At 40.1% G+C, this 26,017-nt stretch overlaps 1 protein-coding gene across 2 annotated transcripts in view; it reads right to left on the reverse strand.

Moving 5' to 3' along the window:
- Window positions 1–2,000: 2,000 nt before the first annotated feature.
- Window positions 2,001–26,017, reverse strand: part of nsf (N-ethylmaleimide sensitive factor) — a 29,714-nt gene continuing 5,697 nt past the window's right edge. The window contains exons 2-21 of one of the 2 annotated variants that reach the window (XM_012952583.3): window positions 23,625–23,710; window positions 21,125–21,224; window positions 20,214–20,253; window positions 11,775–11,941; window positions 11,080–11,187; window positions 10,563–10,638; window positions 9,709–9,864; window positions 8,538–8,737; window positions 8,160–8,325; window positions 7,991–8,065; window positions 7,279–7,466; window positions 6,562–6,657; window positions 6,154–6,310; window positions 5,239–5,372; window positions 5,002–5,068; window positions 4,845–4,924; window positions 4,620–4,754; window positions 3,752–3,865; window positions 3,571–3,626; window positions 2,001–3,245 (exon numbers count right to left, since the gene is read on the reverse strand). In XM_012952583.3, the coding sequence (XP_012808037.1) occupies window positions 3,218–3,245; window positions 3,571–3,626; window positions 3,752–3,865; window positions 4,620–4,754; window positions 4,845–4,924; window positions 5,002–5,068; window positions 5,239–5,372; window positions 6,154–6,310; window positions 6,562–6,657; window positions 7,279–7,466; window positions 7,991–8,065; window positions 8,160–8,325; window positions 8,538–8,737; window positions 9,709–9,864; window positions 10,563–10,638; window positions 11,080–11,187; window positions 11,775–11,941; window positions 20,214–20,253; window positions 21,125–21,224; window positions 23,625–23,710 (2,229 nt within the window). In that variant the 3' untranslated portion in view covers window positions 2,001–3,217. 2 annotated transcript variants of the gene reach the window in all.

The raw sequence follows: 26,017 nt of genomic DNA on the forward strand, positions 1-26,017 counted from the left end.
CACCATGTTTTACCCATCATCCCATGGGGTCCTACTTCTTGCAGCACAAAGGAAAACCTTAAAACCTTAAGTGCTAAGCCTTCTTTACTGCACTATTTAGGGCCCAGGAAGAGATTCACAGATGTTCTATTGTCCGTTTCCTTCCGATCCAGTGTACACTTGGCATGTGTGCCCTATACATAATGGCAATGTGGCCCTTCCTGGCTTTTGGCCACAGACACCTAGGGACAACTCTCTCCCAGTGCACTAATTCCCTAAGGTGGTTGCCCTAACTATGTCCCACTGCACTTCCTGCCCTGGCTTTGTGACCAAGCACTATTTCAGCAAGTTGTACTTCAGGGTAATCTATAGAAAGGGTCTATTTCAGTGGTTTTGGTGCCCCTATCACCTAAGTTGTGACTAAGGTCACAAAGCTCCCATGATGCATATGGCACTTGTTACACAGAACTTATGGATCCACAGAGTATTTATTGCAATAAAATATGGCAATGTTTGGGATGTTGATAAGTCAATGAAGCCTAAATGTAAGAACCCTTGGCCTTATCTTTCTCTCTGCTGTCCTCCTGTCTGACATGTTGTTGCTTCCATGGGTCAGTGCTGGTAGTGGCTTTGTACATATCTTTTGCATTTTGTACCTTTCCCAGTAAAGCTTTGGAAAGGAGGGAGATGCGGGGATTTGGCCTTTTTACATTTGCTGGCAGGCAGCGGATTACTTGCTACTGACAGCTGAGTATGGAGGAATGAAGGGGTCTGTCATCCCGGCCTAATACAGATACAGGGTGACCTTTACCTGCCACACAGGTGGGGGGACTGCAAGGGAATACACATAATGTCTTGTTAGGGGAGGTGCACTTTCTATGAACGGCTGGGTTCAATGAATTGCCTCAGAGGACCTTACGGGTAGAAAGACTCACAGATGCCACCTTGCTGTGAAACTGTTGTAATACAGGAATTCTCCAGCCTGTGTGCATGGGTTTACTAAACATTTCCAGGAAAGGTAAGAGTTTACTTTTAATGAGGGCCATTTCCTTTTTAATATATGTTTTCATATAATTTTAGGCCAGTGATATCAATATGCCTCTATTGCTATAGAAAATGACACATAGAGTGTCTGTGTCTCTAATCTATCAGTTTTGCAGGAAGATATATTAGAATTTGCTGCCACCTCCTGGATAGTCTAGTTACAACAGCCTTCGAGAACACTGCTGTTTTGTTATATTCTGGGCTAACAGGTGCAATTTTTGCAATATTTAACCTTTGCAGACAAGGCTGACTATTCACAGCTGAATGAATTATTATCTCTGACTCTCATACCGCTGCTCAGGGCCATTTATGAACACTCCAGCACTCAAATGGACTCATATGCTGCCTGTTTTTAAAGGTACTTGGAGGTACCCTGGAGCAACTGCCACCCAGTAGGTGACAGGAATTCCATGGCTACCACTTTAATAGGCACAGTAGTAGTCTTGTGGCAAAAGAATCACACACTAATGCTGTTTTAACCCTGTAAGCTTGAAGAATCGCACAAGCCCATGCCATTGCGCCCATCTTTATGTATCAGGCACAACTGGGGACGGTGCAACTCCATGCACAGCCACATTTACGCTGGAATTTTAGGGGGGGGAGGGTGGAACTTTGCATTGTGGGTGAAAAATATGGCACTTTGCACAGTCGGATGCCAGTGTAAATGACCCTTCTAATATTTTGAGGGGACATGAACCTTCTATAAAACTCTTCCGTAGCTCTCTTCAACCTTACTGTACCTGTTATTTAGGAGCATTTCTAACTTATTCATTCAGAAAATGCTTTTTAAGCATGGCATTTCCACCTGGGCAACACATTCAGGGGACTCTTTAGATCTCACACCCAATTCTACTGAATATTAGCTTTTTGCTTGCACCCCAAAAAGTGGCAAATATTATAATATTTTGCATAGGGCTATAAATCCCCAAGCACCCCCCATTTATCATATCCATGAAGATAAATTCAGACGAGGCGTGTCGGATAAATAATAACTTTACTGCAACTGGTTTCAGTTGCGATATCCCACAAAATACTCAAAATTCACAATAAAAATATACATGTACAGTGGAGTGGAAAGGTGTGGGGGATGTGGGCAGCCATGGGCTATGAAAGGTAAGGGAGGCAAAGAAAAGCAGCAACATAATCACAGCACTTATTACCTCAAGAGAACGTCATAGGGCCAAGGATCCGACGAACATTATGCACATACTGGGGGAAGGCTGGGCCCCACAAATCCCATTGGCTCTTATCTAAGATACTGATGAGCAAACCATTGCGGTGTCCATACCCCCCCACTGTGGCCAGGCAGATTTCAGCAGGGCATGCAAAGCCTAAGCCTGTGATCAAATCATTAGTGATCCCTGCACTAGGGCATAGCGATCTGTAACTCTTTCAACAATAGTATATAATACAGTGTCTTATATAGTGTCTGGGCCTTGAATTTAACAACTTTCGTCCATTAACCTAATGCACTACTGCATGGTAATATAGCTGTCTATTTCTGACCCCCTTATATCTCCATGGAGAATTGTGCCTAGTATGGAGGCATACATATACTAGGGCAGAGAAGTAATCTTTTTATATTTTTGCTGCAGCCCACAATAAAATCCTACCACCCTGCTGGTCAACTTTTCCCTCCGCCAGCTAACTTCTGGCAATAGTACAATCCATTGTACAGGCAATCGTCTTTATTTGCTTCCAGTGTAGCAATACACTTGCAGCAAACAAAGATTTCCTGTGACAATGGCAGTTTAGACAAGGCTGAAACTGCACCTTCGTAGAAGCCAGGGGGAAACAAAACAAAAAGGGAAATTGTTTCATTTTTAATATTTCTATTAGAAAAATACATAGGGTAAAAATAAAGTTATCGCGGCCCTTTAAAGGTTATCTGAGAAGCTTACCAATTACCATCTCAGAGTTACAGAATACCTATTGAAAGACAGCAGTGGATCACAGCCTGCTTTGGGCATTTGTAGTTCAGGAAGCTGATAGAGAGGGAAGTATTGCGACAGCTTCGGACGACGGACAAGAAGGTATTTATTAAGAACATGCACCACGTGACGGAGAAATCACAGAGCCAGCAGCACAATTCGAGAATCCAGCCTTCCCTGGTAGAGCTGCACTTTGGGGAATGTTTAACGTCTTAATGTGGTAACGGCTTCAATGTTCACTTCCATCTGGGAGAGACAGTATGTTAGTCATAGCCACGATGGACGGGCTCTCTTAAAAGAAAGAAGGCAGAAGAGAGAAGTCTTCAATGATTACTTAACAAGTCCAGTTGCTTTAGATTTATTTATACTAGATAAGGCAGAAGAGAGTTTCTGCTTAGCACAACTAATAATTACAGGGCTCCACGGCTAGAAACAGGCAGACAGTTAAAGAATGCTGGATACATTATGTACATCGTCATTCAGCAGTATCATGTAACCCCCAAATACCATTATCTAATCATTTTATACATAAAAGAAGATTCTGGGGGAATGGAACTTGCGAAAATAAGTTGAGAGGTTTGGAAGTTGGTTGTAAGTTGTGAGTGAAAATACTTACGCTGCCTCTTCTTTGAGAAGAGCAAGGAACTTGCTAACCCGGTATTCTGGATCCATCTGCAAAAGCAGGTAAAATTAAGCATGCTAAAAATAATCTTTAGTCATTGCAAGCATCAATGAGGGAGGCAAGTATACCCGCATCAGCATTATACAGAAATCTAAACCATCGGCTCACCACTTACCTGCATGGACATCTCAATAAGCATCAGCAGTTTTTTGATTCCAATATACACTTTTTTGCCTTTAACTTGTTGAGCGATTACTGATCTTTCGTTGTCCTTGAAACCTCCCAGGAGCTGTTGAAACAGGAAACAAAGAGTCAACAAAGTTTGTTATGATGGTGCCAATGTGGCTGGTTAAAGATACTCAGGTTCAAGCATATTAGTTACTAGGATGTGCTTTGTAGAGGGAACAAGGCTATAAGCCAACATTATGGAGGTTGTTTCCACAGCCCGTCTTTCCAATTACTGTTTTCTTTTGGTTTTGTACATAACACAAAAAAATAAATCCCCCCCACCCCGTTATGCCTTATGCCATATCATTGCTCCATGCCATACTCCAGTGATTAAACCACTCCTGTGCCATCCTATAGTTTTAGAAATAGAACCCCACACTAACAGGGCTCTGTGAATATTTAAGGAGAATTATAGGAGATGTCAGACCAATGTATCGGAAGTGTTATTGCACATTCCTCTCATAATAATTCCACTGCATACATAGAAATGCAATAATGTTAAAAAATATTCGAATCTGAAGTGCCCTATACTGGCAATAATACTTTTACTTCTAGATTTAGGATCTACTGTTGAGTCTCCTTTCTAATATTTTGACTCTAGTTTTGTCTAACAGCCAGGCCTGGACTGGCAATATGCGGATTCGGGAAATGCCAGACAGGCTTAAGTAAGATGCCATAGACAGTAATTATGGAGTGGGATGTCAGGGGGGCTATTTGGGCCTCTGTGTACTCAAAATGGCCAGGTCTGCCAAAAACAAGGCAATTTAGCTAAGCACACACCTCCCCACTTGAAAGAACACAAGTCATGACCTCACCTCTAAGGCTTCCATGAGTTGTTCACCTGTGACGATATTTGGGACACGAATGGTTGTGCTAAATGCATCAAGCATTTCCATTTCCTGAAGCACATCCTTCCGGCTGGTGGTGCCAATAATTAGCAGCTTGCGACCCTTTAGAAAAGTGGTAGAAAGAAGGATATCAATGGTGAAAAGTATATTATATTAGCGTTTGTATTAGTTACCAAACTTTAGCTCTTTTACCTGAGGAGGGGCCTTCTTCAAAAGGACAAGTAGAGCCTGCAGCACTAGGTTGGAGAAGCGAGGACCAATAGGGACATAATCTGGCAGGAAAAGAGGTAAATTAACTACCTATGATACATAATAAACAATCAACAATTGGTAAGGTGAACACCCTTACCTAGGAGCCTCTCAATGTCATCGACCACGACACAGCTCAGCTGTGATTTGTACGCATCTTCAAAGATCTGGCAATGGAAGGAAAGCACTTCTTTACAAAAGCAGAATAGAAAGGGAAAAGGCAAAATAAAAGGGGGGGGGGTTTTAAAATGTGACAGATAGAAGCTGATATGTAAATCATGGGGCAAAAAAAAAAAAAGCTTTAATAGTGAAGCAAAAAAACATTTTTATTTCTCACCTTCTTTATGGCCTGGCACTTGGCTGTCTCAGAGAACCCAATCATCTTCTCCGGTGAGCAAATCTTAATAAAAGGAAAGTTAGATTCCTCTGAGATCTTGGCAGCCAGGGCTGTTTTGCCACTATGTGGAGGTCCTGTATAGATAAATGCAAATATTGCAGTATTTAATGGCAGTTTTTTTTACATATCAGCACACTCTGTTTAATTTCATGGCATTTACAAAAGATCTTCTTTTGGCCCTTGGTACCGAAAACTGTGAGAAGGTTATGGTAAGAATGAGGGTAAGATTTGGAAATAGCACTTTGATCTCCTAGGTACTCTTAAAGAGGTTATTCAGCTTTAAATTAACTAGTGCTATTCTGGTACAATTTGCCTTTAATCTTCATTTTTCATTATTTGTGGGTTTTGAATTATTTTGTTTATTTTCAGCAGCTCTTCAAATTACCCTAGCAACCAGGCAGTGGTTTGAATGAGAAACTGGAATATGAATAGGAGTGGGTCTAAATAGAAAGATAAATAATAAAAAGGAACAAAAACAATGAGATTGTAGCCTCAATTAGCAATCAAATTTGGCTACCGGGGTCAGTAACCCCTTTTGAAAGCTGGAAAGAGTCATAAGAGCAAGACAAATAATTCAAAAACAATAAAAAAATAAGAAGATGACCAACTGAAAAGCTGCTAAGAACTGGCCATTCTATAACATACTAAAAGTTAACTTAATGTATTCTAGCTTGAATTTCAATCAAGTTGAGATTTGGCACTTATTTGCTGTCTGAGGTATTCCTGAAACTGTGGTTGAATCACTAAAAGAGGAGCCTCAACAAATGTAGGTCCTGAAAGAGTAAATTGAACCAAAAAGTTCCTTAATTTCTGTCATAGGCCGTCATAACCATCTCTGCTCCACTAAGCTCTCACCTTCAAGTAAAACGCTAACAAGTGGAGTACGATCACTGTTTTTCGTTTGCTGGACTAACAGCTCTCCATCATCAAGAACCCGAGTAACAGGGTCGCCCCATTTAATAATGCCATTCATAATGTAGCTGGCATAGTCCTCTTGGTTTGTTCCAAAAGCCTAAAAGGAGTTTAAAAAAAAAAATCAAATGAACGGACAGTCAAAATACGTTGAGGTTCAATTTAATGCATATAAAATTGGAAAGAAGTGTAGCTTGGTTTGTACTCAGTTCGTTCATTCTTAAAATTCAGGAACTATAACTGGAGTTAAAGATTGTTGTTGAGTTGCTCGGTGCAGGGTTTCATTCAGTGTTGGCTTTTCAGGCAATAAACTCATATGGGAGTAGCTTAGTAAATCTATAGACCACTTACAGGTTTTATGTCATTCCCTAAAGAAGTGAAGAAATCGCCTTTTGTCACTTGCAGGCGTTCTGCCTTTTCCATATCAACCTCCACTTTGTTGGTTGCCTGAGAGGAAGAGAGGTTGCAATTAGTACCAAGGAGATGTAAGAAATGTCACATCTTGAATACAGATAGGATATTGTTGCACAGAGATCATAAACAAGGGGTTTAATGATCTACAACACGGTAGATAAGTGTTTCTAGTGAATTGTAGTACAAGGGAAGTCTTATGCTTAGAATAGTTATACAGGATATTCTGTAGTGCCTATAAGTAAATACAGGGGTTTATTCCTGTTTTAGTTATGCTGTAGTTATGTCTATAGTGGCCATGTTTGGTTGCTCACACTCACAACATAGCATGCCCAATGCTGGATTCTCATAGAGGTAATACAGAACAATGCAACATGGGCATGGAAAAGTAAGGCTGTTGTGATGGTCTAATATCTTCTTAATAATAGCCACAGTTAGACAGAAACTGTCACTGTTTTAATTACTAGGGAAAGTAACAAGTGATGATTATTCTGCTGTGTAGCGATGAACAATCTCATGTGCAGGAACCTTTTGAGCATTTCTTACACCGTAATACAATGTTGTATATTGCATAGCTGGTTATAACATAACCTAGTCTGTGCTGGCTCAAAGGCTCAATGTTGTGCTGTATGGGTGCCAGCGGCACTTGCGTCTCACCTTGATGTGCCGATTCATAGCTGTTGACTGGGCTGCCCTCACCAGCCCCTCCAGTTCTGCTCCAGAGAAATTTTTGGTTTCTTGTGCCAGTTCACCAACATCCACATCTGATGAGAGAAGACTGTGCTCCCTCATCCGAGCTGTATGGATGTGCAATATCTGCAGGCGACCCTTCTCGTCAGGAAGCCCTGGAAACATGAGCAGAATTCATAAAAATGTCTAAATAAATATCTGCAAAACACTTATTACAAGCTTTCATAGCAGAGTATTACATGTATCCAAACAGATACAATTACTGTAAATCAATGAATGCTGACTCACTCAGTAAGATAATAGTGTGTGAATCTAAATGCACTGAAACAGCTGTCAGGGTCAGGCAAAATGAAAGTTCTAGACACAATAACCAACGGAAATACTTTCAGCAACAGCAATCATTGCTGGGCACTGCAGATGTAAAATGAACATCTATCGGATATCTAGAATATAAGCACTCCACCAGAACAAGCACAGCAATCTGTAGCAAATCCCAAATCACAGGTAATTTTAGAGGAGTAGCTGCCACAAACTAATTTGGGCCTGTACTGAAACATGCGACCTACCCCATGTTTCTAAATAGGCCTATAATTTGTCTGTTAGCCTGTTACATGGAAGGCACAGATCTGACTAAGTATACTTTTAATGCAAAACATGGGCTAATGGTTGACTAACTTACCAATCTCCATCTTCACTTCCAATCTTCCAGGTCTCAGAAGAGCTTCATCTATCAGATCAGGCCTGTTAGTCATACCTGGGTAGGAGAAACAGGGAAAGAAGGTAAGTCAGACACAATAAGGCAGCACTGTGCCTCCCCTGTACATAGAAGCTCTTCCCCAGCATCTTACCAATCACTAGAATGTTGTTGAGCTGCTCCACACCATCTATCTTGGACAGCAGCTGGTTGACCACAGTATCATGCACCCCAGTGCTGCCAGCCATGCTACCTCTTTGCTTGCAGATGGCATCTATTTCATCAAAGATGATTATGTGCAGCCCACTATTGGCACCCAGCTGAGGCACAAGAAAAAAAAATAATATCATGGCAAAAATGTACAACTGGTTCCATAAAACATACAAATAACACAATTCAGAAGGTGTCACCTAGCGAGCCCTTCCCCCACATTACCAACATGTATGCTCCATTTCTAAGGGCAACAGAACTAAATAATAAAAAGGAGCAAGAAAAACACTATTCACTGCTTATTCCCTATAGGGAACCTTACCCTTCTCTGTTCCTCCTCTGCGTCTGCAAAGAGTTTGCGGATGTTTGCCTCTGACTCTCCCACATACTTGTTCAGAATTTCAGGGCCATTCACCACTTTGGGTTCCCGGGCATTCAACATTTTACCGATCTGTCGAGCCATCAGGGTCTTGCCACAACCAGGTGGGCCAAACAGAAGAATGCCTTTTACATGCTTGCAGCCTGTAGGAAGGAATAGCTGCCTCAGACTTCCGTTTTAATGGGGAACATTCAGGTGGGTATTACCAAAGTAGAAATAGTGATGTAAGACCCACAGCCCCCCAAAGATGCTCTGAGATACACTGACAGCATGAAATGCACTGCATATTTCTGTATCTTAGGGAGCCTTTGATCTACACTGCAGGCAAAGGGCAGCCTAATTTCGACTCATGGGTTAATACTAGTCTTCAAAATATGATTATAGGACACTCTTATCTACAATACTGGCCTATCAGCCAGCATTCAGGAAAATTACTAGGCATCATGCGCAAACATATCATGCGCAAACAAGATACTGATAGGAACATAGTAAATTAACTGTCTGAAAGAACAATGGTAAAGATGCAGACCTTGGCACAGCTCAGCCCTTATATGTGTCTCTGCTGGCAGCTAAACTTGTTCCTGCCTTGTACACAACCTTTACAGTTACTGCCTATCTTTGTAAAGCTCTGGGAAGATTAGAGGTGGGAGAAATGGGGATTTGGCCTTTTCCATTTGCTTTTTTTTGGCGCACAGGGGATTACTTGCCACTGGTGACAGCTGTGTGTGTCAAGATATGAAGAGGTCTGTCATCCTGGCCTAATACAGTTAGAGGGTGACCTTTACCTGCCTCACAGGTGGCACATACCAAGAGACACACAGGCAAAGCACTAGTCTCAAAGAAACAAAAGCACTATAGGAAGCATCTTGACATGAATGTGATTTCAAGTTTATCTATGGATGTCTGCATTCAGACATTCAGTTGGAGGCTTTAATGGCTGCACAACTAGAACCGTGTCTCCCACGGAGAAATGAAATCCAGTGCTTCTGCATGTGCTGAATAGCTTTCTGGTAAGGTCACTATGCCCCTTCACAATGAGATTCACTGCTACTATTGTTGGTTTGTGCCCACTGTCTTCCAAATGCTGTTGGCACAGTGATATAGGACATCATACCCATTTGCTCCACAATCTCTGGTGGGAAGACTCGGGAGGCAAAGGCTCTTCTGAAGATATCTGAGAACTCCTTGTCCAGCCCTCCAATGCCCATCTTCTCAAAATTCCAGTCTGGGTTGATTATAGATTGACGGTCCTGCCTTGTCTTTGATTTGCCTAAATAGATGGACAGAAAGATGTTTTTGTAAAAACGCTAGCAGCTCTACCTGTTTAAATAAATAAATATTTTAAAACTACATGTTCATTGGGGAAGCAACTTTCATTGCCTTCCTAATGTCCTAATCTCTGCCCCTTAAAATCCCGTTTAATGGGAGGGACTAAATGCTACAGACATTACCCACTCAGAAGTGTAGCATTATCACTGTGAAAAGGAAGAACCAACAATATTAGAAAGGATCTGTGGCTAAATATGAAATAAGGAACTGCATTCGATACAATGAAACATTACATATGAGCATTTGGAACCTCGGGGGGTTTTCAAACTAAGCAACATATTAGGGGAATAGAGCAACTACAGTAAATAATCATAATGTCCTACCCCGAGCTCTGACTCTCCAGAGCCCAGCACAGTAATATAAAAAGCAGGGGGTTGGGGATAACCTGTGCTGGTAGGATTCAATGTGGATGACTGAGCCTCCTGGAATAAAAATGAACCCCCCTGCAACCAATGGATTTGCACACCTGCACAACCCAAACAATGGGTGATTGCCTGCAGCAAGGTGGGATGCAGGACCCGCAAATTTAGTGCATACAGAAAAATACAATAATTATTTACTCATCATGGAAGACCACCCTATGGTTTGCTTGAGTTGTGAGCAGTGTCCTGTTCCCTACGGCAGTCTAAAAGAACTTACCTGTGAGATTCAGAGAAGAGCTGTCAGCCTTCTCAAACACCACCTGGCTGTTCCCAACCACCAGTCCAACTTCTATCTGTAGGAAATAGAAATGCATGAACAGTAACAAATTAAAAATCTGTAAACACAGCACAAAGGTATAAATCAAGATTTTTGGCTACAGTATCATTTTCTACCTAATATGCACTATGGCACCAATCCCCAGGAACAATGCCTACAGCACGAGGCACTCAGGCTTAGAGTGTCCCTACATTCGCCACCTGAAAGGGGTACTTCAGCTTAACATATTTACAGTACAGCTAGCCAAAGGCATGCACATGCGTGTGAGAGACAGCTGACCATCCTAGTCTTTAATGATATATGTACAGTTATGAGTGTGCACATATTAAGGCAATAAGAGGAAGAGAACGCTGAGAATTTGAAATGTTACAATCTCACATTTCCACCCACTTATCTTTACAATATGTGCAAATATCGCATTTGTATTTGGTCTGTGGATATGATGTAATGGCCTTACCTTCTGCCTCTTTCCTGTTGACTGTTCTCCCTTTAAAATGCTTGGATCCATGGCCTCTATGTCTTTCACCACTAACCCAAAAAGCTTGTCATTGAAACTAAACACCAGCTGTAAAAAGGGAGGAGGTAACAATTATACATGCGTACTTTGTGAGAGTAGAGATGCATACAGTGTGCAAAAATGTCCTATAAACAGTGAGTTCAGATGTTTATTGACATCATTTTGAAGTCATCATTTTGCTTCTAATATTGTAAAAAAGCCAGAGCTTTTGTAAAAAAAAATTATTATAAATCATTACAATGTAAATCTAATTTACTGATTACTGGAACACAGACTTATTTTCTAAAATAGGTGAGGACAAACTGTGGGAGAGAAAAGTGAGAATGGACAAGAGAAACAAGAGGGATAATAAAAAGAGAAAACACAGAGAAAGCATGTCTGGTGCAAACATTAAGAAAGTAGGGAATGGCTCGGGTTTCCATTAAATATGGCCTTCATACTACTTTATACTTCCCTATAAAAAACATTGGCATCAAGGATAACTTACAACCTCAGGAACAATACAAGGCAACAAGTATAGAAATGTTAAGAAAATCCAGAGCTGGAGCATACAGATTGAGCCAAGCAGCACTATTCATGTAGATATAGACTCAGGGGTGGGTGGGAGAGCGGAACATGGCAGGGATATAACCCACCTGCTGGCCAACGGAGAAGGCCTGGTTGTTGAACTGCTGAATGAATTCTGCTGCCATTCTGTCCGTGTCATAAGGGTTGGAATCAATGCTCTTCTTCTGCAGGAAGTCGATCTCTATGGTCATGGTGCCAATGCACTGCTTGGTCTTGTCGAAAGTATATACCCCGACTGAAACAGAGAGATAATATATAATTAGGAGCCTTTGGAGCTATTCAGCAAAGGCCTGCATGGGGACAATGTACTTTCATGCACAATCAAATTCTTTATGGAGACAAAATAGCTCTACATGATCTCTTTGCTATAAAAGCTGATAACAACGAGGGCTTGTGGCTTCTGTGAGACACAATGTTCTTCAGCTTCATATTGGAATTACACAGTTCACAGATTACAATGCTGTTCTAATGCAACCTATAAAAGAGATTCCCATAGAAAAGCTTGTATGAGAGAAAGTAATGTTTTTATTATGGCCTTTTTACCACAATAGGTCAATGCAGAAACTTCTACAAGAAATACCACATCTCTAAGAACCTCTAAAAAGAAGCAATATCTTCCGTTAAAGACAACTTCATCAGACATGTACATCAATTCAGATAATTCTATTCCAACATAACTTAAATACACACTGAAATGTTAGGAAAACATATTGGTATTTTATATAAAAAAAAATAGAAAGGTCTTAGGCCAGGGTTTCATAAACGTTGTAGGGTTTGGTCAGGCAGTTCTCTTGCAGTTGTTGGAACAGTTGTGCTAATCTTGAGCAACCAGACCAACAACAGTATTGCACCTTATTTTTACAGTCGCCCCCTAAAAACAAAGTGGCAAGTATATATGTCAAGCGGGACAGCTACATTTGTATTCCTTGTAAAAGTGGACCTGACCAAACTGGGTCTGATAGCCATGTTCCCAGGGCCACTTTAAGGTACCAATGGCCTTGGGCAAAGAAATTTGTGATCGAATAATTCTAAAGCACACGAAGTTCTAAATATTGTAAAGCAGACGGTGAAATGGTCTGTGCTTACGAAAGTAGATATGATGACCAGGTGTGCCGCCCTGGACCAACAGCCCTGGGAGCAGGAAGATACAAAATGGCAATGCCGCAGGAAAAAAATACAAAGATATTAAAATAACCATACCATAGAGCTCCTTCAGTTGATTAAAAGGCGGCAAAAGTTATCTCGGACAAAAGGTGTGCTAGTGGGCCCCCTCTCCTGGTGGGCCCTGGGCAAATGCCCCCTTTGCCCATTTATTAAAACAGCCCTGCATGCGTCCTGATGCATCAGGAAACACTACCTGACCATATTCTTTAAAGTACACATGGTTAATATTAGTTGGGAAGTTCAAAGGAAGAAAGGTGTTAATGAGAAGTGCTGGGAGATAAGGACAAAAATAGCAATATAAGTCTGTATTCTTATAGGAAGTAGAGAAGGTGGGAAAAGTGCTTGAGAAAGGGGCTGTAGGTGGGATATTGCTGTACATCATTTGGCACATTAAGTTACAAGTGAATACCCACTCCCATGTATATTCTAGGGAACTTTAACTCATTACATCACAAAATCTCCCATGCCTTTAGCCAACAGGACTAACACTAATGAACCTCACCGAAATATGGAAATGGAAAATCCTGGATCTTACCCAATATTCCTGTGACTCCGTAATGCATAAAACAAAATATATCGATCACTTCTTGCTATATGTGAACCTGAGGATTGGCTGTGGAGACTTTGGTGAGCCAACCCCTCAGTACTACAAGCTAACTCCCTAGAATATAAGAATTACTGGGATCTTAATAAAAGCACTGCTACCATAACTGCCTGCTGGGAAAAATCAAAGGTGGGGAAGAGGGAATCAGATTAATGCTATCCAACCTCCTCTTTCCAAAATTTGAAAATAAACCGAGGTCCCACTTAGAAAAAAGAAAGTCTGTTCGGTGCTTTATCCTGACATGAATAAAGATGCTTGCAGCTCTCACCCAATAAGTCCACCTTGCAGGACTGTCACATATTCTTTAAAAAAACAAACTCTGTAATTGCCATATATAAAAACCAAAGAGTGAAAGTGCAATGCAGTGCAATAGCAACACTCTGGGTAGATTACCTACTCACAGACGTGGGAGATATATGAGTTAAACAATTACATGAAGTCTCCAAAAACATTCAGGATAAAAACAGGAATGCTGGATAGTGAAGTATGTCTTTTTTAATAGGGAAAAAATCCTAATTGTGTATACTCACAAACACAATATGATAAATAACGTTATACAAAAGTCATTGAGAGTCCATGGTACAACATGCTTCCTCGGGAGGAACTTCTGCTTGGACTCTGAATGACTACTTGTACAAAGTTATTTGTCATATTGTTTTTGTAAGTATACACTATTGGGATTTTTTTAAAGGAAGTTTCTGTATTTATGTTGTAATTCCCCTGGTCCAGTCCCAAAGTCACTCTTTCTCAAAGTTAATGGAATTCTCTACTCCATCCTATGATCAGGAAGATCGTGGTGGCCTTAATCCTCACAATCTCTGCCACTATTATTTATTATCCCACCTGCATTCCTTGTTTGTTCCGAAGGCAGATGATCCAAATATGCTTTTTGAATGTATTAATTCTAGGATCTTTAGAATCTCTTGCCCATTGCACAAACGTAGAAAGTCCCCTTGCCCATTGCACAAACGTAGAAAGTCCCCCTTTCCCTTATGGGGCAATTTTCTTCCCCCCCCTTGCAATATTTTGCAGATTTAATTTACTGGCCCAAACCTTTATTTAAAACATTGGGAGACATTCTGGACAATGGAACCCTAAGGGGCACATTTACTAAGACACGAATTCGAATCCGAATTGGGAAAATTCCGATTGGAAAACGAACATTTTGCGACTTTTTCGTATTTTTTGCGAATTTTCGGCGCCTTTACGACTTTGTGGAAATTGTCGCGACTTTTTCATTACCAATACGATTTGCGCGAAAAAAACGCGAGTTTTTTGTAGCCATTACGATGCGCTCGTATCTTGTCGCGACTTTTTCGTATTGAGCGCTCGTAAGCGGCGGGCGAAACTTTCAGACTTAGCATGATTTTGGAAGCCTCCCATAGGACTCAATGGCACCCTGCAGCTCCAACCCGGCCCAAGAAAAGTCACCACACTGAAGCTTGAATGAATCTGAATCTTTCGTACTCGGCGCGAAAGCTGCGAAAAAGTTGCGACTTTTCACGCAAGTATTAACGCTACGAAAAAATCGCCAGATTTTGCGCAACATTCGGAATGGCAACGAAAAAGTTGCGACAATTATCCGAAAAATCGCAAAATACTGATCATTACGAAAAAAACGCAATCGGACGCATTCGGCCCGTTCGTGAATAAGTAAATGGGCCCCTAAGTATATGCAACTCAAGCAAGATTTTAAAGCCCAAATTCGATCTTACCAGATCATATTCCAGTCTATTGATACAATACTAAGGAACCCGAAAACTAAGAAATTAGTATCCTACCTCTACCGGACAATAAAAAAATACCCTTTATCTCTTTTTGATAAAGCCCATAGCAAATGGCTCCTTTCTCTCCCTCATTCTTACGGACGAGTGGGAAGAAGCCACATATTCTGGATTCCATATATAATATATATATAAATATATAATCTCCACTAGAGACAAACTGTTAAAAAAACTGTTGAAAAAATTCTAAATCCTGCACCAATTTTACAACATCACCATTCGATTAAGTAAAATCTACTCAAATAGATCTTTGGCCTGCCCATGCTGCTATTGCCCTCAAGCCAACTTCCACATTATGTGATCCTGCCCTCAAATTGTAAAATACTGGAAAGAAATTATGAAATGCTTCAATGATAACCTTGCAATCCCCTACATTTATGTCTCCTGAGTTTAGTATATTGGGAGTTATGGATGATATTTTACCCCAGAAATAAATCACGGATACTATGTAAATTATTGTTTTTCTATGCCAAGAATCATATTACTATGGCTTAGGCCTAGTTCACCTACTAACTCCCACTGGATTAACCTGGTCAATAAAATTTTACCGGTAATAAAACAAACCTATGAGACCAGAGGAGTGCCTGACAAACTTGACAAAATAAACTGGATCTGTTTTAATCCATTGCCATAGTATCTACCTTTTGTACACTTGTAACTGCTTTTGTTTTTATCTATAATCTCTATGTATGATTGAAATGTGTACATTACTTATTATGTCTTGAGTGTTTGTAACGTGTAATGGACCGACAACCTGTTATCTAGAACTTTTGTTATGATGTTAATAAAAGAAAAATAAATTCTTAAAAAAAAGTTACAAGTGAATACAGGTGGAAGGCGAAGCTGAGCTGGGAGGAGCGCAGAATGCTGCATTGGCACAGATATAAAATAAATAAATTATAGCGCACTGAGCAGAAGCCTGCTGATTTGTAAAGGCCAGTATGAGAAGAATAGGGAGGAGATGGGGCCAGTATTACTGAGAGGCTGAGAATTGAAGTACAAGAACAAGTAAATTTTGCAGCACACTGGGAAACAAATGAATAGTATGAAGAAAGTAGAGACAGGTTGATAAACAGAGTGTGACAAAATAAAGAGCAGTAAAAAAGCTAAGCAGCCAGAAAGGATTCATTAAGAAAAACAGGCAGATGATATAATATAGCACATAACAAGAACATGTTAAAAAGATTTATAGTAAAAAGAATATAGAAATGCACAAAAATGTACAAGAAGTATATGAAGTGCACATGTGTATATATATTATATTGATGCATTATTCAAAAACTCATTATCCAGAAAGCTCTGAGTTACAGGAAGGCAGTCTCCCATAGAGTCTATTTTAAAACTGTAATTCCAAAAAATGATCTCCTTTTTCTCTGTACTAATAAAACTGCACCTTGTACTTGATGGTAACTAAGCTGCCTGAATCCATATTGGTAGTAAAACAGTCCTACTGGGTTTATTTCATGTTTAAATGATATTTAGCAGACTTACCCAATTACAGAAATAACCCTTATCCAGAAAACCCTGGTCCCAAGCATTCCAGATAATAGATCCTATACTTGTACTTCACAGAATAGATACGGGGCTAGCAGGATTTATGGTAACAAATTCACTTTATGCCTGGTGTTTTAAACACATTGAAAGATTATAATACTATAAAATAGTATATTCTATAATAGTATATAATGATTAGTCGTGGCTAGGATGAAGAGAGATGAACAGGCAGTGCTCTCTCAAATGGAAAATGCCATCTAAAATCCCATCCCCTGCCTCGTGGGAGATCTTTACAGGAATGGCAGTGCCAAGTATACTCCCTTATTCTCTGCTGTGCAAAAGGCTATTCATTCTGTTGGCAAGGAAGGTGCAGGTTTCTAATACACTGATTAATATTTCCATTTTAATGTAAAAAAGAGAACAAAAAAAAAAAAAAGCAGTGCAATAAAGGTTACTGATGTAAATGTATGTATAATCTCTGTAATCCATTGTCACCACTCTATAAATAAAGAATAATTAAACCAATATAATTTTGCAGCAATGTGCCTTTAGTGCTGTTTGTAGCAGAGCACAATTCCTTGGTAAGAATCAGGACCTTGGACAGTGGCACCTATACTGAGTTAGCTCAGGGATTCTAAACCTATGGGTTGGCACCCAAACCTAGATACCCATACCAGAAAATTGTAATTTAAATGAGGTGCATAACTGGTTTGACACCAAGCTTTGGGTAGTGAAGCCGATTCACTGTATCAGTGTGAGAAGAAGCTTAAAGGCACAGGCCTCTATAGCAAACATCAATATTTTATCATCCTCATAAATCAGATACAGAGGGACACTGTCAAGGGCTGAATGCTAAAGAACAGTAGTAAAGCCAAACAGGAGAGAAAGGGTGGAAGAAATGAGAAAAGAACACATATATTAGCTTTAAAAAAAAAAAGAATCTGTGTGAAGTTGTGGAGGTATAGCACTGTCACATCATTTACAACAGCTATAGTGGAGGGTACAGCCTATGCTAGGCCTATGCACATACAATCTAGGGTTAATATCATCAGAAGTCAATAACCCTCCCAGTATGTTTTTAGAGAGTGGTAACCTGAGTTTATCAAGCAGGCTAAATGCTCGCTATGTATAGTATATACTAATCTGGGTAGAATCGAACCCAGGAACCTATAAATCACTGGCTGAGTGCATTAATTATCTGGGCTAACCAAATAAACAACTACTTTGTATTATACAGACCCTAGTTGTATATAAGGAACTCGTGTGTGCATACCAAAACGTGCAACCCACCCACAATCCAGTCAATAGATATGATTTTGCAAATCACAGAAAATGATGAGTTATTTCCCTACAAAACATGAGTGTAACAGATGGCTAAACTCACTATTATACAGCTCACATACAGCATACAACAGATTCCAAGGCAAGACCGGTACCATCTGCCTGCTGGAATGTAACAACAGCCACTTATACCCGGCTCCAACCATGGACTGACGATTTAGACCACTAGTAATGACTTGAACTCTGCTAGGGTCTCTTAGGATTCATTAGAAATCATTATTGGGAGGAATTAATTAAGCAGGTATTATGGTTTTCCAAACCTGTGTGCTAGATATCTGGATGGTTTTCCAGAAAGAAAAGGCCAAGAAGGGGCCAAGATGGCAGCTTTTATCTACAAGTATTGCCCCTTTAATAAAGTTTGCTGCAATGTTCTGCTCTCATCCAGCCTTTGCAGCAGGTAATGCTATGAGAAGCATCATTATTCATAAATACGCATTACCCTTTTCCCTCTCCTGCGGCTAATAAAATACCAGTGCTCAGCTAGGGGAACAGGGGAATCTGAGGAACTATTTATAGCAAAACGAGGCCTCCTAATCCCCCAAGTGCCTCAATTATTTAAGGGCAGATCGGAAACAGCGTCTGCCTTACATGGCTGAGAGCACAGGATTAAAGCAGGGGATACAGGAGAGAACCCTGTTAATGTACGTCAATCTGAATATTCCACGTAAGAATATATAATGATCTCTTTCTTCATATTACTGCCAGTGCTGTTCATGGCTATAACACTACAGGAAAGAGGTGCTTTGGGGGTGATTTGCTTTAAAGATGTGTGGTGAAGAAAGGGGATACAGGGAAAGTAGTGCCAGAAAAAAAGAACTGATTTTATTTAATATAACAAAAGAACCCTTTGCAGAAGGTGTTACTCAGCATTTTATTATTGCTTTGGATGGCTGCTGTTTATAGAGGCACAATTCAAACCTGATAATGCGGTATGGTTGTGGCTCAGGGGTACAATTAAAGAGCCAATAAAACTTAATGCTAATGTCTTGTTGTTAGTTGTCTAAAATAGAAGAATAAGGCAGCATAGATATTCCTCTACACTAAGCACAACAGAAACAGTTCCCTAAGTTTGCTCATAGCCTGTACAGAGAGTTACCATAAAACTATAACTGCATAGGTATTACCGCGTAGTAAGCACAATTCAGCAGGAACAGCCCCCTAAGTTTGCTCATAACCTGTACAGAGAAATAACATAAAACTATGGCAGCATAGGTATTCCCCTGTACTAAGCACAATTCAGCAGGAACAGACCCCTCAGTTTGCTCATAACCTGTATAGAGAGATACCATAAAACTATGGCAGCATAGGTATTCCCCTGTACTAAGCACAATTCAGCAGAAACAGCCCCCTAAGTTTGCACATAGCCTATATAGAAAGATACCATTACCCCCTGTATATTTACTTATTTATTTTTTGTATTTATTATAACACTTGTCCTCCCTGTGTGTAATTTTGTATATTGTAAGATTGTACAGCGCTGCATACACTTGTGGCACTTTATAAATAAAGTTAAACATACATACATAAAACTATGGCAGCATAGGTATTCCCTGTACTAAGCACAATTCAGCAGGAACAGCTCCATACAGTAAGTTTGCTTATAGCCTGTAAAGATTTACCATGAAACAATGCCAGTAGAAGTATTCCCCTGTACTAATCACATTAATTATAGCTCTTCCAAATATGTAAAATCTGATTTGATATATAAAGCAAAATTAAAGGGAAACTATACGCCCTTAACAATGTAGGTCTCTAATAAAACAGCTTATATGAAAACCCTGCTTCATACAAATTAACTATTTTCATAACAATATACTTTTTAGTACTATGTGCCATTGGGCAATCCTAACTAGATTACTATAAATTGCCATTTTAAGTACACAAACAAACCAAGGGCACACATACATGCTAGGTAACATTAGGCAATGAATGGAGCACAGCCCACAGACATCACAGATAATAGGCCACTTAATATGTTATAAACTAGTCTGTTGAAAGTATTCTTTGTAAGGGTATAGTTTTCCTTTGTAACAGAGGATAACATTTAGGATTTAGGATAACCCATTTAGGCTAAGCCAAAACATAAGATTATGTAGCAGGATTGTAAATTTTAACTTTACCTTCCACATCTTGTCCAATGGAGAGTCCAGCCCATTTCCTCTGTAAACAGGAAAAAGGGTGATCACAAAATGCAATACTGCAAAATGTCCCACTGTCAAACCATACACATACATGTGCTTCATCTTAACACCACATAGGAACCCTGGCTAGGAGAGAGCAGGAAGGAGGAAGTTAAATGGACTTTTTGGTCTTGTAAAATGTGGAGAACAAATCTGTGTGTCTTTTTTTAGAGCAGGTTCATATGAAAGCTTGCCAGAAAGCATTCACAGATCACTTATAGTCTATGTATTTACGTCCCACTTACTATTAGAAGTACTATCTGCTGAATGAGCAGACTACATGTAATTTGGCATAGAAGGAAAGGTTGCACAGATCACTTTAAAGTTCCACTTGCTCAGCTCTAACCAAAAGACTGGAAAGCTCAGCATTCAGGACATACAACAGATAATTTGATTCCTACATCATAGTAGGGGTCCATAGCTACTGACCTGGGATCACCTGGCCAGAATTATCAGGCCAGAGCAGACTTTCTAAAAGATCCACACACCCAGTAACTGCATCTAAATTATAAGAGTATAGAGTAAAGGTGCTGTTGTATGGCCAATTTTAAACTGGGGTGTGCAAGGCCCACCCGGGTTGCTACCACGGGAGCCCCCCAACCCTCTTCTGGAGCCTCCACCACCCGCCCGCTTACCCACTGCCAGACCCTTTCCCCTTATATTTACTTTTACCTGCGATCAGGGAAGGACAGGTGGAAATCAATCAGGTCTGGGTCACTAGGGCACACTGGGTTTTTTTCCCCCCAGTGTCATGCCAGCCCAGACCAACCCTGTGTATGGCCTGTGTAACTGCAGGAGCAATGATGGAAAGTCTGCTTAAGAGGGGTTGGACATTGGACAAGGACACTTACCTGTGGGAGACTGAAAGCAATGCTTCCTGGCAATATTGTGTGATGGGTCTTGACAGTGAATATATAGCGATGGTTTGGGGAAGTCCTCACATTCACATGCCTGCAGACAAGAGAAAATATTTGTCATAGTTTATTACAACTGTGTTCAACTGGGCCACCTAAAACCAGGGGACTTGTTTAATATTGCTCTTGAATCCAAATTTCAGAAAACAGGGCACTTTGAACCCAGCTTTATGAACTTGGCCTTTGTTTAGTTAATGAGAGCCCATGCTTCTTGTGTGAGAAGCACAAATATAGTTCCTATGTAACATAATGCAGTTTGGCAATTCACTGTGAAGAAATCCTCCAGAATTTCTCAGTGTTACAGAAGCAGTCACATTCAGCTCTTAAGCTGGGATCCCATTCGCAGTGAGGTAAGTGAGGGTTTTCGGTGAGCCCCCTCTGTGATACAAAATGCTGGCAGAGATGAGATGTTATAATGGGTGCATTAGCAACTAATGAGCAGCTACAGGGTGTGAGCGCAGGAATTATGCATTAGCCTCTCACTTTGTCAACAGTTCTTTTCTCGCATCAACTAAGTGTTTGGTGCGTGATCTAGACCAATAATAGCAACAAAGAATCTCCCAGAACAGAACAAGGTATAGCAAAGGAGAACTAACCCCTAAAATGATTATTTCAATCATACAGTGTACTAAATTCAAGAAGTTTATTTCTTCCAATACTGCAGACCTGCACTGGTAATTAGCTGTCTTCTAATCAGATGGAGAGAATATATTTACATAGGTCTCCAAAGTAAACAACTTTTAGCTCACAGTTGACCAGAACTAATAACCATCATCTACTCCATAGTCTACCAGTGGCCTAACAGAGCATCAGTACCTCCGCAATATATTACACAGTGCCGCTAAAACAGCATCAACTAGCCCACAGTGGCCCAATTCTGTATCACTGCTTCTATTATTGCCCAAACACTGTATTATTACCCAGTCAGTGTGTGGGTCATTGTTCCCAACATTGTTCCCCAACAGTAAATCCCATAACCCAAAATAGCCCAGCAGTTTGAGTCACTGGAGAGAGCCTAACAAATTGTCACCCCCAGTGACTGTACGGTTTTCTTCTGATATTTAGCATTGGAGCTATTTTTGCTCTTTTAGAAAGAGAACAATCATTTCTGATTTTGCAGTTAGAAGTAACATTGCCTCCTACTCTTATTATAATCACTAAAGGGAAGCCATCTTTATTATCAAACCATCCAATAACTGTACTTGATTGAATAGCTTTTATTGCGAGCTTCTCAACCTAACCTATTCAGCTACATTCAACACACTGGGAGTCACTGACGGATTTCACCTGCTTCCGATTGGTTTATTCAGAAAAGTGCAGAAAAAAGAAAAACAGCTAATATGCATGTGACATTAGCTTTATGGTGCTTTAAGGGTATTTGTTGCTAAGGATGCCATACATAAAATTCTGACCAAAAAGTAGGCACTTGCCCAAGAAAAACCCTTGTACCCATCACACAATGGTGACGGTTTTTACACCATTTTTTACAACTTTGCAGCCTCAATGTGTCCTATTAGTTTCAATGAGTTATGCCAGGTCTAAAGATAATGGCGTATATTTCAGTATTGGTCGGTCATAAAATACACACCTTTATTAATACAACTCTCTTCCAAGATCACAATGCATGCACAGTGAACTTCAAAGAGGAAATGCATACTTCCTTAAAGGGGTTGTTCACCTTTAAATGAGCTTTTAGTATATTATTATTTGTGGTTTTCAAATTATTTAGCAACTCTCCAGTTTGGCATTTTTATTTATTTATATGGTTGCTAGCAGTGATGTGCAGGTTGCCCTAAAACCCATGGGTTTACCCTCAAGCTGGACAGGTTGGGTTAAACTTTGGGACGACCACTGAGTGTTAGGGTTGGGGGCAGGTCAGACTGGGTAAGTACACTTCTCTTCTGCTCCTGTCTTGAAACCAGAAGCGCGTGCAGAAATAGCACAGGGAGTGAGCAAAGGTGTGTATGGGTTGGCTGCGGGTCCAATAATAACATCACTTTGCAGGTTAGAGTCGGGTTTGAGTTGATTTTTTCATTACCCGCTCTACACTAGATGCTTGGGTCCAAATTACCCTAGCAACCAGGTAGTGGTTCAAATGAGAAACAAGTGGTTTGAATAGAAAGATAAGTAATAAAAAAAAGTAACACTAACAATATAATTGTAGCCACAAGAAGCAAGTTTTTTGGTTGCCAGTGTCAGTGAGCCCCTTTTGAAAGCTGAAAAGAGTCAGAAGAGGAAAGCAAATAATTCAAAAACATTAAAAAATAAAGCCAATTGAAAAGTTGCTAATAACGGGCCATTCTATAACATAAAAGTTAACTTGAAGATGAACCACCACTTTAAGATGCAGTTTGTACAACAGGTTCCTAGATGGACGACAAAGAGTAGCCCCAGCTCCTGAATACAGTACACACGATCCTGTTCCAGCTATACTTACTGGCCAGACTGGAAATCTTTCTCATTGACCACGGCACAGTTGGTAATGGAAAGCTCATCTGTGGGGCACCTCGCTGCTTGCATGGACTGTAGGGAGAAAAAAGTACATTCTGTTAATTATACCGCAACAAGACAATGATAGTAATTATACGCACACTCCCTGCCAGGAAATGGCATCAGAGGGATTATTTTTCACAATTTGTTCTCCTTGTTTGTTATATAAATTAACCCCCTGTATATTAATGTGCCTTTTTCATCCAGGCTTTTCAACCATGTTAAAAAAAACAGTTACCCTGTGTGCAGCCATGAAGTTTCCTGCCCAAATGGAAAATACAATATACTGCACATCCAGGTCCATCCAGTGACATTGCCATTATGCTGACACAGGGATGTTATTTCCTATGTTTTAAAAAAGTACTTCAGGGGCCAGGATCAATATATCCTACAATTTTCAAGCTGCATGTTTTTCACTAAACAATAATATCAATGCTGGCAAAGTTTTATGATCACTTAGGGTGTCAATTTGTTTGTGATTGTGTTAACCTTAAACTGTGGCCAGTGCTCCTCTGCCCTAAAAAACACAGTGGCCAAGGGTATAGTGCTTCCAAAGCTATTCTACCCTGGGTCAGTGCGTTTTCCAGGGCAGAGAAGCATTGGCCCAAGGTTTAAAGTCACAAATAATATTTGTCACCTCCCCCCACAGATTTACATTTTCCCTTTCCCTTTAAAGAAGAGCTTAACCCAAAAACAATCTGGCTAGAAATGACATATTTTATGTGCTGAACTTATAATACCAGCATAAAAATTCAGCAGCCTTATAACAGTAATGAGTCAGACAGTCAAAGATGTCACAGGAGCTCCCCATTGTGTCATTGGCACTGCACATGCTCAGTGTTGGCAGCTGAGTAAGGTAAACAGATTATCAAACAGAAAATGAGGTTTGCCTGTTATAGATAATGATGCTATGGGGCAATGTAATAAGATTCTGAATCAATTACTAATCATCCTTGTATTGTGACATTTATAATTTATATATACAGTATATTGTGTGTTGGTCCCATAGCTCAGGTAATTGACAGCAATACAGATTGTGCGCTGGAAACAGGGGGCATCTTTAAAGGCACAGATCTTCCCTGCTAAAGAGCTGTGGTTACCTTGGGCTGGTACAGAACCCCAAAATATAAATGTGTAAAATTTTTACCCTGCTTTTTTGTTAACCTTTAGATCTCTTTTAAGGAATTGTTTAATTTTCATATATGTAATTCAGTGCAGGTATCACTGACATCAATATTGGGGCACAGAAAATGTAATAGAAAAAAAGGCACAAAATCTCTAAATGTGCTATGAGCCTAAGGAGACAATGGCACATGGGCCTCGAAGTGCAAGCTGGGAGGTCAGCAAAACTCTCAGAATTGCCCCTCTGTGAGACTTTCATGGTAATAACCTGGACCCCCTAGTACAGCATGGCAGTAAACATTTTAGTGAGCATTACGGACTCACATACTGAGATTTAAATTCAAGTTCCCATAATTAATAAACAATGCATAGCTATAGCAGTGGTACTGACCCATGAATACTGCATGGTACTTTTATCAGACACATGCAGCCAGAAGCCGAATGCAGATGTGCCCATATTCTGCACTATGTTCTCTGACAAGGAATTTTTGCCTTGTGTGTATGTTTAATCAGATCCCATGAATTCAAGGACACAAGCAATGTAATGGACTAGTGACGATAACAGGGGTAGGAAGTATTTAAAGGGACACTCAACAAAATAAAAAGCCTTTTATCTGAATGACAGACTGAACAAATGGATAGTGTTTCCATTTAGATTCAATCATATTACTTAAAAAGGTAAATCAGAGGTTATAATGAGGCACTCAGCTCACAGTCCCCATCACAGGATGAAATCCCAAAGGCTTTCCCCTAATTGGCTGACAGATTAAGCGCATAAGCTTTCCATAACAGGCAAGATTACCATTCCTTTTTAGGAGGGAGGTGAAAAAGACATAGCGGTGCCACTACAAAGAAAGTTCCGGCACACCAGTACTGGATCTAATATATAACATGTACAGTTATTAATTACAATAGTTTTAGGTTAGTTACCGTCACTCAAAAGCCCTTATTCTAAACCCTTATTTTTAGCCAGGCCTTGTGTGATTATCACTGGCAACACAAAGGCCCCTAAATACAACATTTTGCAAGAAAATGTATTAATATACGTCTATTCTACGTTTTCGGTGATTTCAACATTATATGTAAAGATAACTGAAAGAACTATCTATCCTTTGCTTTTAGCTGCACTGCTGCTTCTGACCTGTACTGCTAAAAAGGAGCAGACTACTGCAACAACGCATAAATTGAATGTGTAGCCAAGACCCATAGTGCAGGGAA

The sequence above is a fragment of the Xenopus tropicalis genome, chromosome 10, assembly GCF_000004195.4.
Source record: "Xenopus tropicalis strain Nigerian chromosome 10, UCB_Xtro_10.0, whole genome shotgun sequence".
NCBI lineage: Eukaryota > Metazoa > Chordata > Amphibia > Anura > Pipidae > Xenopus > Xenopus tropicalis.